This window comes from Rana temporaria, chromosome 3 (assembly GCF_905171775.1).
Source record: "Rana temporaria chromosome 3, aRanTem1.1, whole genome shotgun sequence".
NCBI classification, from domain to species: Eukaryota; Metazoa; Chordata; class Amphibia; order Anura; family Ranidae; genus Rana; species Rana temporaria.
In genome coordinates, this window is record NC_053491.1 from 386,817,468 (window position 1) to 386,832,001 (window position 14,534).

General features: G+C 42.9%; 1 protein-coding gene across 4 annotated transcripts in view; it reads left to right on the forward strand.

Moving 5' to 3' along the window:
- The window catches only part of MKRN1 (makorin ring finger protein 1), a 37,206-nt gene that overhangs the window by 1,827 nt on the left and 20,845 nt on the right, over positions 1-14,534 (forward strand). For 2 of the 4 annotated variants that reach the window (XM_040345739.1, XM_040345737.1), the window contains exons 2-3: positions 5,711-5,839; positions 7,803-8,014. In XM_040345739.1, coding sequence (XP_040201673.1) covers positions 5,711-5,839; positions 7,803-8,014 — 341 coding nt within the window. Of the gene's footprint in view, positions 1-3,082; positions 3,137-5,710; positions 5,840-7,802; positions 8,015-14,534 lie in introns of all 4 variants that reach the window. The other 2 variants (XM_040345741.1, XM_040345740.1) reach the window with 2 other exon arrangements.

Sequence of the window (14,534 nt, forward strand, 5' to 3'; positions counted from 1 at the left end):
ATTTTTTTTTTAAACTAAATAAAGGCAGAAAGACAAAATGTGGTTGGCTACATTTACTTTACCTTATTTACAGTAAATGATCCCCTAATCATTGATGGTCACTGGCACTTTAACCGCGCCCCCCCCCCCCCCAAGTCAACCTTCAATCTATCAAGCCACCTACCTGCAGTGTTTACAAACATTCATTCCAATCACAACGGAGGAAAGGGAGCTTCCTTCTTTGCGTGTGGTTGAATGTACTGGTGTATACGCTTGTGATGGCTGTTATTGGTTCACAGCCACTCTGATTGGCTGTGTACTTTGAGCGTAGATCATAGTCATTTATGGGTGCACTAGACACGCCAGTATGATTTCTAAAGCGCCATTTATAAATAGTTCCCAAGAAAAATATGTCCACCTCCCTGCCTTTGTATTACAATATAGAGGTGGTTAAAAAGTAGATGTAAACCCTTGACCCTCTAAAAGCGTAACAACAATCAGGAGAAATGTATTAACTGCTTCTTAACCACACCCCTCGCAACACCCCCTTTGGTGCGCATCCGGCACGCAAAAGAGCTCTATCTTTCCCCCCCAAAAAATGAGTACAGTGTTGCATAACTGCATACCGTATTTATCGGCGTATACCGCGCATTTTTTTGCCCTGAATATCAGGGCAAAATCGTGGGTGCGCGATATACGCCGATTCCCGCGCTGAGTTTGAACCACTGCGCCGGCATATACCGAGCGCAGTACACTCGGGCAGGCTCGGCTCCTCTCGCAGTCACGTCCTGGACGTACAGGACGTGACCGCGAGAGGAGCCGAGCCTGCCCGACTATACCCGAGTGTACTGCGCTCGGTATATGCCGGCGCAGTGGTTCAAACTCAGCGCGGGGATCGGGCGGGGATGACACCGCAGAAGGACGCCGGACCCGACGAGGGGGACACCACTGAAGCCGCAGATGGACGCCGGACCCGACGAGGCCGCCGCGCAAGACACCAAAACTGTAAGTACTAAAATGTTTTTTTTACAGGAATGCGGGTCCACTTTAGGGGTGCGCGCAATACCCCGATAAATACGGTAATTGTCATTCCAAAGCCTCGTACACATGATTGGATTTCCATCGGACAAATCTGTGGAATTTTGTGCGAAGGGCATTGGCTGTAAACTTGTTCTGCATACAGACCGCAAAACTTGGTTGGCCAACATACACAAAACTAAGTGGTTTATCAGCTCTTTAGCGCCACCCTTTGGGAAACTTCTGCTAATATTGTCTTGTGGTTGGCATTGGTTTAGAGCATGCGTTTTTGTACTTTGGATTTTTTTTTTTATTTGGACTTATGTACACGCGATCAAAAAATCCGACATTACACATTTGTTGTCGGAAAACTTGAAAGCATGCTCCTGTCACTTTACCACACATTTGATGTCCTCAGTACAGATTGCACTGATTGGCAGTGGCACTGCCAGGTTTCACACTGACCTGATAGTTTAACTGTGTGAAACTGACATGTAACTGCATGCAGAGAGAGAGGAGCTGTCAAATTCAGCGGTGATGTCGGGGGTGGGCAGCATCCGTGGTGGGCTAGACAAACCAGCTGCACTTTGGAATAAAGTTCCTATACTTGATGCAGCCTTTTTACAGGTGTCTAGATCAACTGACCTGGCATTTGAGGACATGGGTACCCTGAAGGATCCCAAGGATAAAAGCCCACGTCATGGCAGACTCGCCTAAGATCAGAGATCCTCGACTCATTTGTCTTTTCACCATATCCACGGCTGTGGCTTGCGGTGCAGATGCGTCGGCAGAGTCTATAAGGATGATGGCAAGTTCTGCAGTCCTAGCCAACTGGCCGGGAGACATGGCATCCAAAAGTGATCTTTGCGGAATTCTGTTTATGGGGGACTTTGAGATATATATATATATATATATATATATATATATATATATATATATATATATATATATATATATATATATAATCTCTATTATTGCTTTTTTTTTTTTTTTAGAATCAATTCTTAAAAGGAAAGATAATTTCCTGTTAAAAAGAAAAATCAACTATTAAACATCTTTTTCTACATCAAAGGGCTCAGGGGAAAGACGGCAAGCCCCAAGGAAAAATAACGACGCAGAAGGCCAAAGGCAAAGGTGTGCTCCTTTTCCATCTTCCTGTGTCAGCCAGCAAGACACAATGACTTGTTTTTGCCAGTAAGAGGAAATGTTTAGGGATTCCTCCCCCAATGGGCAAGCATGATGAAAAATCAATATATTTTAACCATGTTGTCCCAGTGACAAAAGATAGCATTTTCAGAGTTTTCTGATGCGCCGGCGTTGTGATCCAGGTGTCATCGGAAGAACATCATCGGATTTTATTCCCATGTCCTTCTGATAAAGAAGCCATCCGGAAGTTTTCTTCTCATCCTCAACTTAAAACCACTAAACGGGTCGAGTCCATACGAAATCTTCCGTTTGTCGCCGATCTTCACAGTCGGCAATCTATTGGCACAGGGATGATTCATAGCGTCAATAGATTTAAGAGAAGCGTACCTTCATTTTCCTATAGCTCCCCAGTCTCAAAGGTTTCTGAGGTTGGTGGTGAAAATGGGAGAAGAGGTCCTACATCTGCAATTCAAAGCCCTCCCATTTGGCCTTTCATCTGCCCTGTGGATTTTTACAAAAGTAATGGCAGAAGCTCTTGCCCCACTTCGTCTTCAGGGATTGCAGTAATCCCATATCTGGATGATCTCTATTTATTTATTTTTTTTTGCCCAATCCAGGGAGAGGTTGCAAGAAGATTTGCTCAGATTCAGCAGTCCTTTGGCAATCTTGGGTTGGATTGTGAACCTTCAAATATCAAATTTCAATCCTGGCTCAGCAGCTACAGTTTTTAGGGTACCAGATAAACTCGGTGGCGCAGACAATCTTCCTTTCCGGAAGAAAAAGGCATAGTCCAGAATGTAGCAGGTATGCAACAGACTAAGCAAATGACGGGCAGGAAGGTTATGTCGACCTTAGGGACCTTGACCTCAACTATGCTTGCCATTCAGTAGGCAAAGCTTAATTTCAGACCCCCTTTTTTTTTTTTTTTTTTCTCCTGTAGGTGTGGGATCACAATCCGGAATCCCTTGACAAATTAGTAAGGATCCCCAACAGGGTAAGGACTCTTTGGTCGTGGAGAAATCAATTGGTCTTGTCAAAAGGGCTGCTATGGTTCTTGCTGCTTGTTTAATTAAAGTGGTTTGTAAAGCTTTGTGGGGGTTATTAATAAATTTTTTTTATTAACTGTCATACTTGCCTCCACTATGCAGCTCGTTTTGCACAGTGTGGCCCCAATCCGCAACTTCTGGGGTCCCCCGGTGGCTCTTGCGGCTCCTCCCCCGCAGGAGAAGTGCCCCCCTGGGGGGTTACCTTGCAGGCACGCTCCCGAGTCATTCATTTGACGTCCGTAGCCGTGTCATTGGATTTGAGAGCCAAGAGCCAAGATCCACGGGAAGAGGAAGAGCGCGTCCCCGCCAGGTGATGGTCTAGGGCAGTGATGGGGAACCTTGGCACTCCAGATGTTTTGGAACTACATTTCCCATGATGCTCATGCACTCCGCAGTGTAGTAGAGCATCATGGGAAATGTAGTTCCAAAACATCTGGAGTGCCAAGGTTCCCCATCACTGGTCTAGGGCATAGGATCATGGATGCATTAAGGTGAAAAAAACACAAGAGTTTACAACCCCTTTAAGCTATGCAGAAGTCAGCCTGATTTTGCACTCTCTAGCTTTAGTAAATAAACCCCATTGTGTCAGTGTTAGAATTCCTACAAAGGGGTGCAGACAAAGGACTTGCAATTAGAATGCTTAGGGTGTAAGTGGCCACCTTGGGAGTGTTCCTGGAGAGACAAATTTCTTGAATCTTTTGGTCGCAATACTTTTTATAAAAAAAAAAAAAAGCACTTGCTAGATCCAGACCAGCTTCTACTAAGCGTTTTTCTGAGTGGGATCTGTTGGTGGTTCTGCAAGCATTTACTAAGGAAACCTTCACACCACTTTGTTAAGAAATCCAGCTTTCAAAGCTGTATTTTTGGTTGCAATCACCTTGGCAAGGATAACTACACGCACTGTCAGAACCTTTTTTGTCCATTTACCCAGATAGGATTATACTTAAAGTTTTTTTTTTTTGCGAAAAATAGCGCCGCGTCATAACCGGTCGCATTAGATCATCCTGCCAACTTTTTGTTCAAACCCTTTGGGGGGGAGTCTATTTCACAATTTGGATATGAGAACTGTTACGTTACCTAGAAGTAACAAGGGACTTTAGGTTTTCAGGATTTTGTTCTTTATTTTTTATTTTATTTTTCTGGCAACAAAAAGAATAATTGGGCATCGAAGGGGTCAATTGCTAGATGGCTTTAATCGGCTATTTTGGGAGCTTACTCCCAGATGGGGTTGTCCCTCCTGCTGGGAATTCGAGGAAACTCTACTAGAGCTCTGGCCACTACATGGGCCAAACAATCTGGTGCCACCCAAGATCAAATTTTGTAAGGCGGCTACATGGTCAAGTTACCTAACCTTTGTCCGTCATTGCAGACTGGACCTTCTGTCAGCAAGTGATCAGGCATTTGGCAAAAAGTCCTGCCAGCTGTTGTCCCTCCCTAGTTGGTAAGTCTCGTTTATCCTCTCAGGTGCTGTCCTGAAAGACTTTTAGGGTGTATTCAAGTTAGACTTACCGGTAACTTGTTTTCCAGGATTCTTTCAGGACAGCAACGACCCGCCCTTTGTTTTATGCTGTAATTACCGTAACCATATTGTGATTGTGTTCCAGCTTGGGTCGGAGCTACTCTTCTACAACTAATGAGCTGTGGGGAGAAGCATCCTTTTTAATGTTTTGGAGTTGGTGTTTCCTAGTGGGTGGAGCCACTCGCCTAAAAGAATCCTGGAAAACAAGTTACCGGTAAGTTTAACTTGTATTTTCAATGACTCTTGGCAGAGTATAGTAGGCGTTTCAGCAAGCCTGGGTACTCGCTTGACTGCTTCCGTCCAATCAAAAAACCCAAAAGGTTTGCATCTTTTGACTCTGTATTTACTCAGATTTACCTAAAATAACTGAACTCCAGACAAGCCGGTAAATACACAGATGCATATATGGCAGCTGTTTTACCTGCAAAAGGACTTGTATGTCTGTCCATCTAGTCCTGAGATCTTTATAGCTCTGCCAGGGTGCTAGGCCACGTGAATGATACCACTTTGTTGCAGCCTAGACTTCGGCAGGCAATGATGTAAATCTCTGTCCTGTAACCACGGGTTGCAGGAAACGTATTTGCACGATTCTCCTATTAACACGGATAGTGTTGACAGGGCTATAGCAGGCTGGTTGTCGATCAACTTTATATATTCAGCTTGCCCATTAATGGTTTGAATTTCGGCCTGTTCCTTGTGAATCGGCCAAGATTCGAACTGCCTATGGCCAGCCTTCAGTTCAGATGTTGTCCTCTCCAATTTCAGCCTGCAAACTCGACAGTGAAAAGACAGCAGCAGACTGATGATGTAATCGCTCGCTCTGCTCTTGCCTCTTATCAGCACATTCCCTGTAAGCACAGTTGCATGCACCACACAAAAAAATGGCTCTTAGTGCTGCCCCTTCCGCTCCCAATCCATTGGAAGGTGAATATTATGATTAATGCTTATACGGACTATGCCAAACTAAGCTTTTATTTATTTTTTTAAATCTTATATATTTCAGATATTTTATGCACGGCGTCTGCAAAGAAGGAGACAACTGCCGCTATTCACACGATCTCTCCACCAGCCGCTCTAGTATGATCTGCAGATATTATCAACGAGGGTGCTGTGCTTATGGAGACCACTGCAGGTGAGGGGCACTAGTGGTATCATTTGCTCCTTTACAGTACTTTGCGCTTGCAGCTGTGAGCTTATTTTAACCACTTGCAGTTCAGTTTTTATGTAATATATATGTTAAATATTTGTAGAAGGAGGTTTCAGGGCATCTACAATTTGTTATAATAAACCGCATATATAATTTTTTTTTTTTTTTTTAAACCTGCAAGGCAAAAGGCATAATCAGCTAGTATGCACCGCATAATAGCTGATTATGAAATACTTACCTCGGAACGAGGTGAAGAACACTTACCTGGTTCACGCCGAGCGAGATGTCATCTTGCTCCGGCGTGTCTTCCGGGTATCGCCGCTCCAGCGCTGTGATTGGCTGGAGCGGCGATGACGTCACTCCCACGCGTGCGGGAGATTTAAAATCGGCAAGGTCCGGCGGCTGCCGGATCTTTCGCCGTGGATTCCCCCTGCGCATGCGCCGCTGCAATCGGCGGCGCATTGCGAGGGGAATATCTCCTAAACCGTACAGGTTTAGGAGATATTCTTTATACCTACAGGTAAGCCTTATTATAGGCTTACCTGTAGGTAAAAGTGAAAAATAAGGGTTTACAACCGCTTTAAGCTAGTACATTGTTGGTTCACTTTTTCCTTCGATTTCCCTGCTAAATGCTTTTTTTCTTTGTCTGAATTTCTCACTTTCTGTTTCTCCTCAGTAAGTTTTCCACCATCATCCGAGCCATTCTGGCTGGGGGATAGTCAGCCAGAACAGCTTACTGAGGAGGAACAGGAAGTGAGAAATTCAGACACAGGGAAAAAAAACATTTAGAAGGGAAATTGAAGGAAAAGGTAAGTGAACCAACAATGCACTAGCTTAAAGAAACCCATTTGGAAAATAAAAAACAAACCTTTACAACCCCTTTAAGTAACAGGAAATGAAAGCTTGCACCTTTAAAAAAAAAAAAAAAAAAATGGCAATGCCAGCTAATGAAACCTAGAGCACTGTTGAAGTATGCCAAAAAAAAAAATTTTTCCCCCAGAAAGGGTTATAACCCCAGTTAAACGGTCACTAAAGGAAAAAAATGTTTTGCCTAAAATTAATGTCTGCAAGGTAGACAGACAGAATAGTGTAATGATTCTGTTAAAAAACGAGTTAATACCTAATAAATTCCTTCATCTATATCACCTCCGGCGTTCTAGTTTCTGTTCTCTCATTCACTACCTGGTTTGCATCGCTCGTTCATGTAAGAACTACATGTCCCAGTATGAATTGCGGCACGCCCAGTAATTCACACCTCCTTGAAGTCTCTAACACGTAGAGAGCATCCTGCCACACAGATATAGTTCCCAGGAGGGGGTGAGCACGTTACTGACCACCGCAGTAAACCCTCCCGTCACGGTGGTCAGTTAAATCAGACAAGCAGGAAGTGAACAGAACAGAGAAGAAATAGAGCAACTTCTGAGCAAAAACTAACAATGAGGAAGTGAAAATAGGAATGTCTGCAGGTAAAGGATGCTTATTATGGAAAACATTTTTTTCCTTTACAACCCCCTTTAAATTCTCTATGTCCGATTGCTGAGAATTTCCCTTTTACCTTCTGTCCTGAAGACACAACAGAGAGTAAATCTCTTTGGAAAATTTCCCCTCAATTACTGTTTTGTTTACAACTAAAAATGTTTGAACCTCCCTTCACTTTCAGTTTTCTTGACCGTGATCACCAGGGCAAAAAAGTTAATCTCTAAATAGTGAGTTGTACCAATTGTAGTATGCATGAAAGGATGACAAGACTGCAGCTAAGCTGAGTAGGAGTTGTCATCCAAAGACAGAAAATGTCTGTGAATTCCCCTTGCTGGTAGGATTTAATTGAGAGCATGACATGTATGAAAAATGTGCACCAATATATGGTTTAGTTTAAATGTTTGTGTGTAGATACTTTAACTCTTCCTAAAGATGCACCATTCTAATTTTGTTTGTTCTTCTCTCCAAGATATGAACACACAAAACCACTAAAGCCAGAAGTTATCGGCGATACCTCTGTAGCACTGATCTGCCCCCTCAACTCCCTCCCGGAAACCAGCAGCAGCATAAACAGTAAGGCGGCTGACTTGGCAGCTAGTGACCTGGCGGCAGGGGTCTCAGAATCTGAAGACTGGGTCAATGCCGTGGAGTTTGTACCGGGGCAACTCTACTGCGGACGTGGTAATCATTTGGGAGGGGGCATCTTCTTTCATACAGCACAGGAAAAAAAAATATCTTAGGGCTAGCATTAAGTTCAACTCCAGCCAAAAATCATAATCTAATGTAAAAAACTGCGGCGTCAAAAAAATAAATAAAAATGAACAATTGCAGTGATGCTAGTGAGATGATTGCATAACCTAAAAGTTTTTAAATTGATATACAACACAATATTCTGCATAATCTCCTAAGTTATATGCCCCACATAGCTCTGAGCATCCTCCTGTGTACAATTTATAATCTCTCTTCCTTTTCCTCTCTCTCTCGCCTCTGTCAAACCTGTGGCAGCATTACAATTTTGCACTACTCGGTGTACATTTTACAAGAGTTCACCAGCAGGCACGTGAGAAGCTTTTATTGCAAGATAGACATAGCTTCTTTTCCAATAAAATGCTTCCTGCTAGTAAAGGCTTCCTTTCCAACTTTACAGCTGGAGTTGAATCTGCTTATATTTTGGTTTCTACTTGCCTCTCACCAACATGCTAATGAATTTTTAAAATTAAACCTTCCTATTTAATTACATAGCGTATGTAGGTGGATCATGGCTGATGGGAGGCAGTAGTAGGGTGTTGGGTAGGAAAGCAAGAAGAAAGAGAGAGGGCACCACCACGAAGTGTAGTTTAATAATGGATTAAAAATGCATACTGGTGAAACTCGAAAAATTAGAATATCGTGCAAAAGTAAATTTATTTCATTAATACAACTTAAAATGTGAAACTAATATATGAGATAGACTTATTACATGCAAAGCAAGATGGTTCAAGCCGTGATTTGCCATAATTGTGACGATTATGGCTTACAGCTTATGAAAACCCCAAATCCACAATATTAGAATATTGCATGCAATCAATAAAACAAGGATTGTACATAGAACAATATCGGACCTATGAAAAGTATAAGCATGCAAACCATGTACTCAGTACTTGGTTTGGGCCCCTTTTGCAGAAGTTGCTGCCTCAATGCGGCGTGGCATGGAAGTTTATCAGCCTGTGGCACTGCTGAGGTGTTATGGAAGACCAGGATGCTTCAATAGCGGCGTTCAGCTCTTCTGCATTGTTCGTTCTCATGTCTCCTCTTTCTCTTGGCACAGATTCTCTATGGCAGGGGTGGCCAACCAGTGGCCCGCGGAGCTCTCTGATGTGGCCCGCGACCTCCTTCTCTGGAATGGAGGGTTGGCAAGCCCAGATCGCAGGTTGCCGACCAGCCATACCACAGCATCAGTGTTGTGAATGAAGCTGGTGGTAGAGGAAGAAAGCGGCTGCAGAGCAGAGCCCCATAAGCCGATGCTTCCTCTACAGTGCCGGCTTTTGCCACAGGTGGAGTCTATGGCAAAGTTCAGCTAACCCGCAGGATAGACACAGGTGCACTACACTGCACCCATGGTGTGTGTGTATACTGCAGCACATCAGTGTGAAAGCAGTCTTCGGCCCTTTTCACAAGATTGGCCCGACCAAATGGGACCCTTAATTCACCTCTATAGAGCAACAGATGTCTATTTATGCCCACCTACCTCCAATCCGAAAAACAGAAGAGAATTCATCCCTTTTCATCTGGGCGGATAGGAGGGCCTATAGAGTAGCCGTGACCTGTCTTCCGCCCGCTCGGCTCATAGTGGCCCTCGAATGGTTACCAAGTTGCTTAAGTGGCCCTCGCTCTTGAAAAGTTTGGGCACCCCTGCTCTATGGGGTTCAGGTCATGCGAGTTTGCTGGCAAATCAAGCACAGTAATCCCACAGTCACTGAACCAGGTTTTGGTGCTTTTGGCAGTGGGCAGGTACCAAGTCCTGCTGGAAAATGAAGTTGGCATCCCCATAGAGCTTGTCTGCAGAAGAAAGCATGAAGTGCTCCAAAATCTCCTGGTTGACCCTGGACTTAATGAAGCACAGTGGACCAACACCAGCAGATGACATGGCTCCCCAAATCAACACAGACTGTGGAAACTTCACACCGGACTTCAAGCATCTTGCAGTGTGTGTGTCTCCATTCTTCCTCCATACTCTGGGTCCTTGGTTTCCAAATGAGATTCAAAATTTGCTCTCATCAGAAAAAGAGGACTTTGGACCACTGAACAACAGACCAGGTCTGTTTATCTTTAGCCCAGGTAAGACGCTTCTGACGTTGTTTGTTCAGGAGCTTGACAAGAGGAATACGAGACTTTCTGAGATTGTGGATTTGGGATCTTCATGAGCTGTAAGCCATAATCATCACAATTATGACAAATCACGGCTTGAACTATCTTGCTTTCACACAATATTCAATTTTTTTTTTAGTTTCACCTGTATGTCTGCCCTGAGATGGAGCGTCCAGTGGAGGAAGAGAGGCAGGTATCTTGCAGCAGAGTTTGGCAGGATTATGGCCAGGCTGGGTGGAGTGGAGCAAGGAAGTGGCTATAAATGGTGAAATGCGGCGCTGTCACAAGCAGAGCAATGAAGGACAGTATCCAGGGCTCTAAGCAACTCTTTACGTCACATGCACCCTGCTTTGGGGCGTGGCAACATGTTTCGGGGCAGTCCAGGCCCTTTTTTTTTTTTTTTTTTAAGCCCCTCAGTCGTTGGATCGACCTCTTTCGAGTGGGAACAGCCATACTTCGATCCATCAATGGGCAGCTTGAGGGAAAAATCTCTCCAAGGAAGCCCCAATTGAATTTAACAAACCAACAGGAGTCCTAATCCATCTCCACCAAAACATTTTATATTTACTATAAATAATTAGAAATATATATATTTTTTTTTTTTTGCGCCGGATTTGCCACTGTCCATCAAGGCTGGAATAACTTTTGTCCTTTTTTTTATTTATTTTTTTATCTATTTTTTGCCATTCCGATATGGGTTGATTTCTATTATAACATTTGAGTGCTTAACTTCTATCTTGGGCATGGAAAAAGGTTGCCAGTTTCAGTATTCCATTTATTTGTACTCTTTTAAAGTATATTTCCACTTTTGCAGTCAAATTTTAAGACCACACCAGTATATGTTGGTTGTGTATTCTTTTTCACACAGCACACTTTTCTTAAAAAAAAAAAAAAAAAAAAAAAATTCTTCTCTGGAAACTTCTCAAACTTTATCCCTGACCTATCTGGTGTGTTCCTTGGCCTTCATGATCAGTGTTTAATTTAGTTGACTAAAACATTTTAGTCGACAAAATGAATATTATTTTAGTTGACTAAAACAATTGAGATGACTAAAATACGACTAAAACAATTGCAGAAGACTAAAATGCCATTTTAGTCCTAAGACTAAAAATAAATTAAAATTTGCTGCCAAATTAACACTTTTTCATGATACTGTTTGCTCTGTTTAAGGTTCTCTAACAAACCTGAGGGCTTCACAGAACAGCTGTATTAATACTGAGATTAAATTAAACATAGGTGGACTTTAATACAATTGGTTCCAATAGATTTTTGTTGAGAGGTAGTGAGTAAAGGGGACTGAATACAAATACACACCACACTTTTCAGATATTTATTTGTAAAAAAAAAAATGAAAAGTATTTTCCTTCCACTTTACAATCATGTGCCACTATGTGGTGGGCTATCACATAAAATCCCAATATACATTTGTGTGTTTTTTATTTATTTTTTTTGTAACATTTGGAAATTTTCAAGGGGTATGAATACTTCTTTTTAGGCACTGTATGTAAATAACAGCCTTTAAAGTGGAGGTTCACCCAAAAACTAAATTTTTAACATTAGATTGAGGCTCATTTTGTGAAGGGGAATCGGGTAGTTTTTTTTTTTTTTTTTTTTTAAATCGAAGCAGTACTTGGCGTTTTAGAGAGATCTTCTCCGCCGCTTCCAGGTATGGGCTGCGGGACTGGGCGTTCCTATTTGAGAGTCTTCTGACAGGCTTCCGAAGGTCGCATCTATCGCGTCATGATTTTCCGAAAGTAGCCGAACGTCGGTGCGCATGCGCCGTATAGAGCCGCACCGACGTTCGGCTTCTTTCGGCTACTCGTGACGCGATGTATGCGACCGTCGGAAGCCTGTCAATCCAATAGGAATGCCCAGTCCCGAAGACCATACCCGGAAGCGGCGGAGAAGATCTATCTCTAAAACGGTAAGTACTGCTTCGATTTAAAAAAAAAACACCCGATTCCCCTTGACAAAATGAGCCTCAATCTAATGTTAAAAATATTTTTTTGGGTGAACTCCCGCTTTAACTAATATAAAGTATATATTATCCCAATTTAGCTGCAAAAGTGGAAATACACATTCAAGAGTACTTGTGACCTGTTGCAATCTGTCAGCTTTAACCACTTGCTTACTGGGCACATATACCCCCCTCCTGCCCAGGTGAAATTTCAGCTTTCGGCACTGCATCGCTTTAACTAACAATTGCGCGGTCGTGCGACGTGGCTCCCAAACAAAATTGACGTCCTTTTTTCCCCACAAGTAGAGCTTTCTTTTGGTGGTATTTAATCGCCTGTGCGGTTTTTATTTTTTGCGCTATAAACAAAAAAGTGAGACAATTTTGAAAAAAATACAATATTTTTTACTTCTTGCTATAATAAATATCCCAATTTAAAAAAAAAATAACATTTTTTTTTCTCAGTTTAGGCCGATACGTATTCTTCTACATATTTTTGGTAAACAAAAAAAAAAAAAATCGCAATAAGCGACTGGTTTGCGCAAAAGTTATAGCGCTTACAAAATAGGGGACAGAATTATTTTTTTTTAATTATTTTTTTTTACTAGAAATGGCGGCGATCTGCGATTTTTAATGGACTGCGACGTTATGGCGGACACATCGGACACATTTTTGGCGCCATTCACATTTATACTGCGATCAGTGCTATAAATATGCACTAATTACAGTATAAATGTGACTGGCATTGAAGGGGTTAACACTAGGGGGTGAGGAAGGGGTTAAATGTATCCCTGCTTAGTGTTCTAACTGTAGGTGGAGGGGGGGTGACTGGGGGGGTGACCGATCTATGTCTCTATGTACAAGAGACACAGATCGGTCTCCTCTCCAGAGACAGCACCGCTGTCTCTGTGTAAAACGGCAATGAGAGATGATCTCATATGTTTACATATGAGATCCTCTCTCATTGGCCGCACAGATCGCCTCGCGAACGGCCACTCTGATTGGCCGTTCGCGGCGATCTGTAATTGGCTGTGTCCGAGGGACACGGCCAACACAGATTTTCCCTGCAGCGCGCTCTGGAGCGCGCGCGGGGAACGCCCTAAGGGGCGGCCGTCAATTGACGGCGGTTTGGCTTTTGGGATCCGCACTGTAGCCGTCAATTGACGGCAGGCGGATCCCAAGTGGTTAAAAGCTGGTTTATTACAATGCAGGCTGCATCCTTCTTCCATTTAGCACTATCCCTGAAAACCAGCTGTACTTTATTACAGCAGTCAAGGGCCACCGCTTTCTTTTGTGCTGTAGTCCGTCCTTTGCTGCAGATTTTCAGAATATCAGGGCACTTTGTGGATTAGTGTGCAGACAAGCATCTGGAGCTGCCTGTATTGAAGTGTAGCTGCACCCATCGATATTGTAGTTCTCTCAGCCCCCTCTGCCAGTCTTGAGCCCCGTACACACTATGAGAAAATCTGAAGAGAAATTCTGTATGCGGCACAACCGTTCGATTTTTCGTATAGTGAGTGTGCACAACTTTCGAAATCCAAATCCAATTCCGACTTTGTAAATGAAAATTTCCCAAAAAGGGACAAACCCCCAAAGTTTTTCTTCTACGTGAACTAACGATTTTCGTTTTTAATTTTTGTGCAAGAAATATCAGACACAAGACTGCGCATGATCAGAAACGACAACCGAAAAAAACTTTTGTCGTGTGCGAATGATGCAAGAAATCTACAATCTTTTGGTTCTTGCTTGCTGTGAAGGATCAAGGAAAACTGGTTAATCGTTCGCCCGATTTTATTAGTGTGTACCCCACTTTAAGCTGGCCATAGACTAGCAGAATTTTAAGCAAAAATTCTTGGGAAAAGGGGGTGTTTGTTTTTTTTTTGTTTTTTTTTGTTTGTTTTTTTCTCTTCTTTATTTGATTTTTTTCATTCTATCTAATCATTAGTGGGTCAAATTGTTTTCAACCACAGTGATGTCGTTTTTCGTTCAGTAAAGTCCATTTATTTGCTAAGTCAAATGTTAAAAGCGAACAATCTTTTGAATGACAAACTAGTGTTCTGGGAATTTTTGTTTTGGAATTCTATCCATCTGTGGCCAGCGTCGGGGCCTACTCACACTAGGCAATCTGTATTGTGCTAAAGCATGTTTGACCATCAAAGTCAAGTTTTGAGCGATTTTTGTACTGTGCCCTGTCCTGCTTAAAGCGTTAGGCATGGTAGACTGGTATCTGTACACACTTGTGTGAGGCAGAGGTGATGACATAAATATGCTTGGGTCCAGCACAATGTAAGTGTAGGCCAGCAGGGGAGAGGGACAGTTGTGCGCTTATTGTGAGTACATGCTTGTTCTTGCCTGCTCCCAATCCAGCGAGATATCGCCAACGTGATCTCGGTTGCTTGC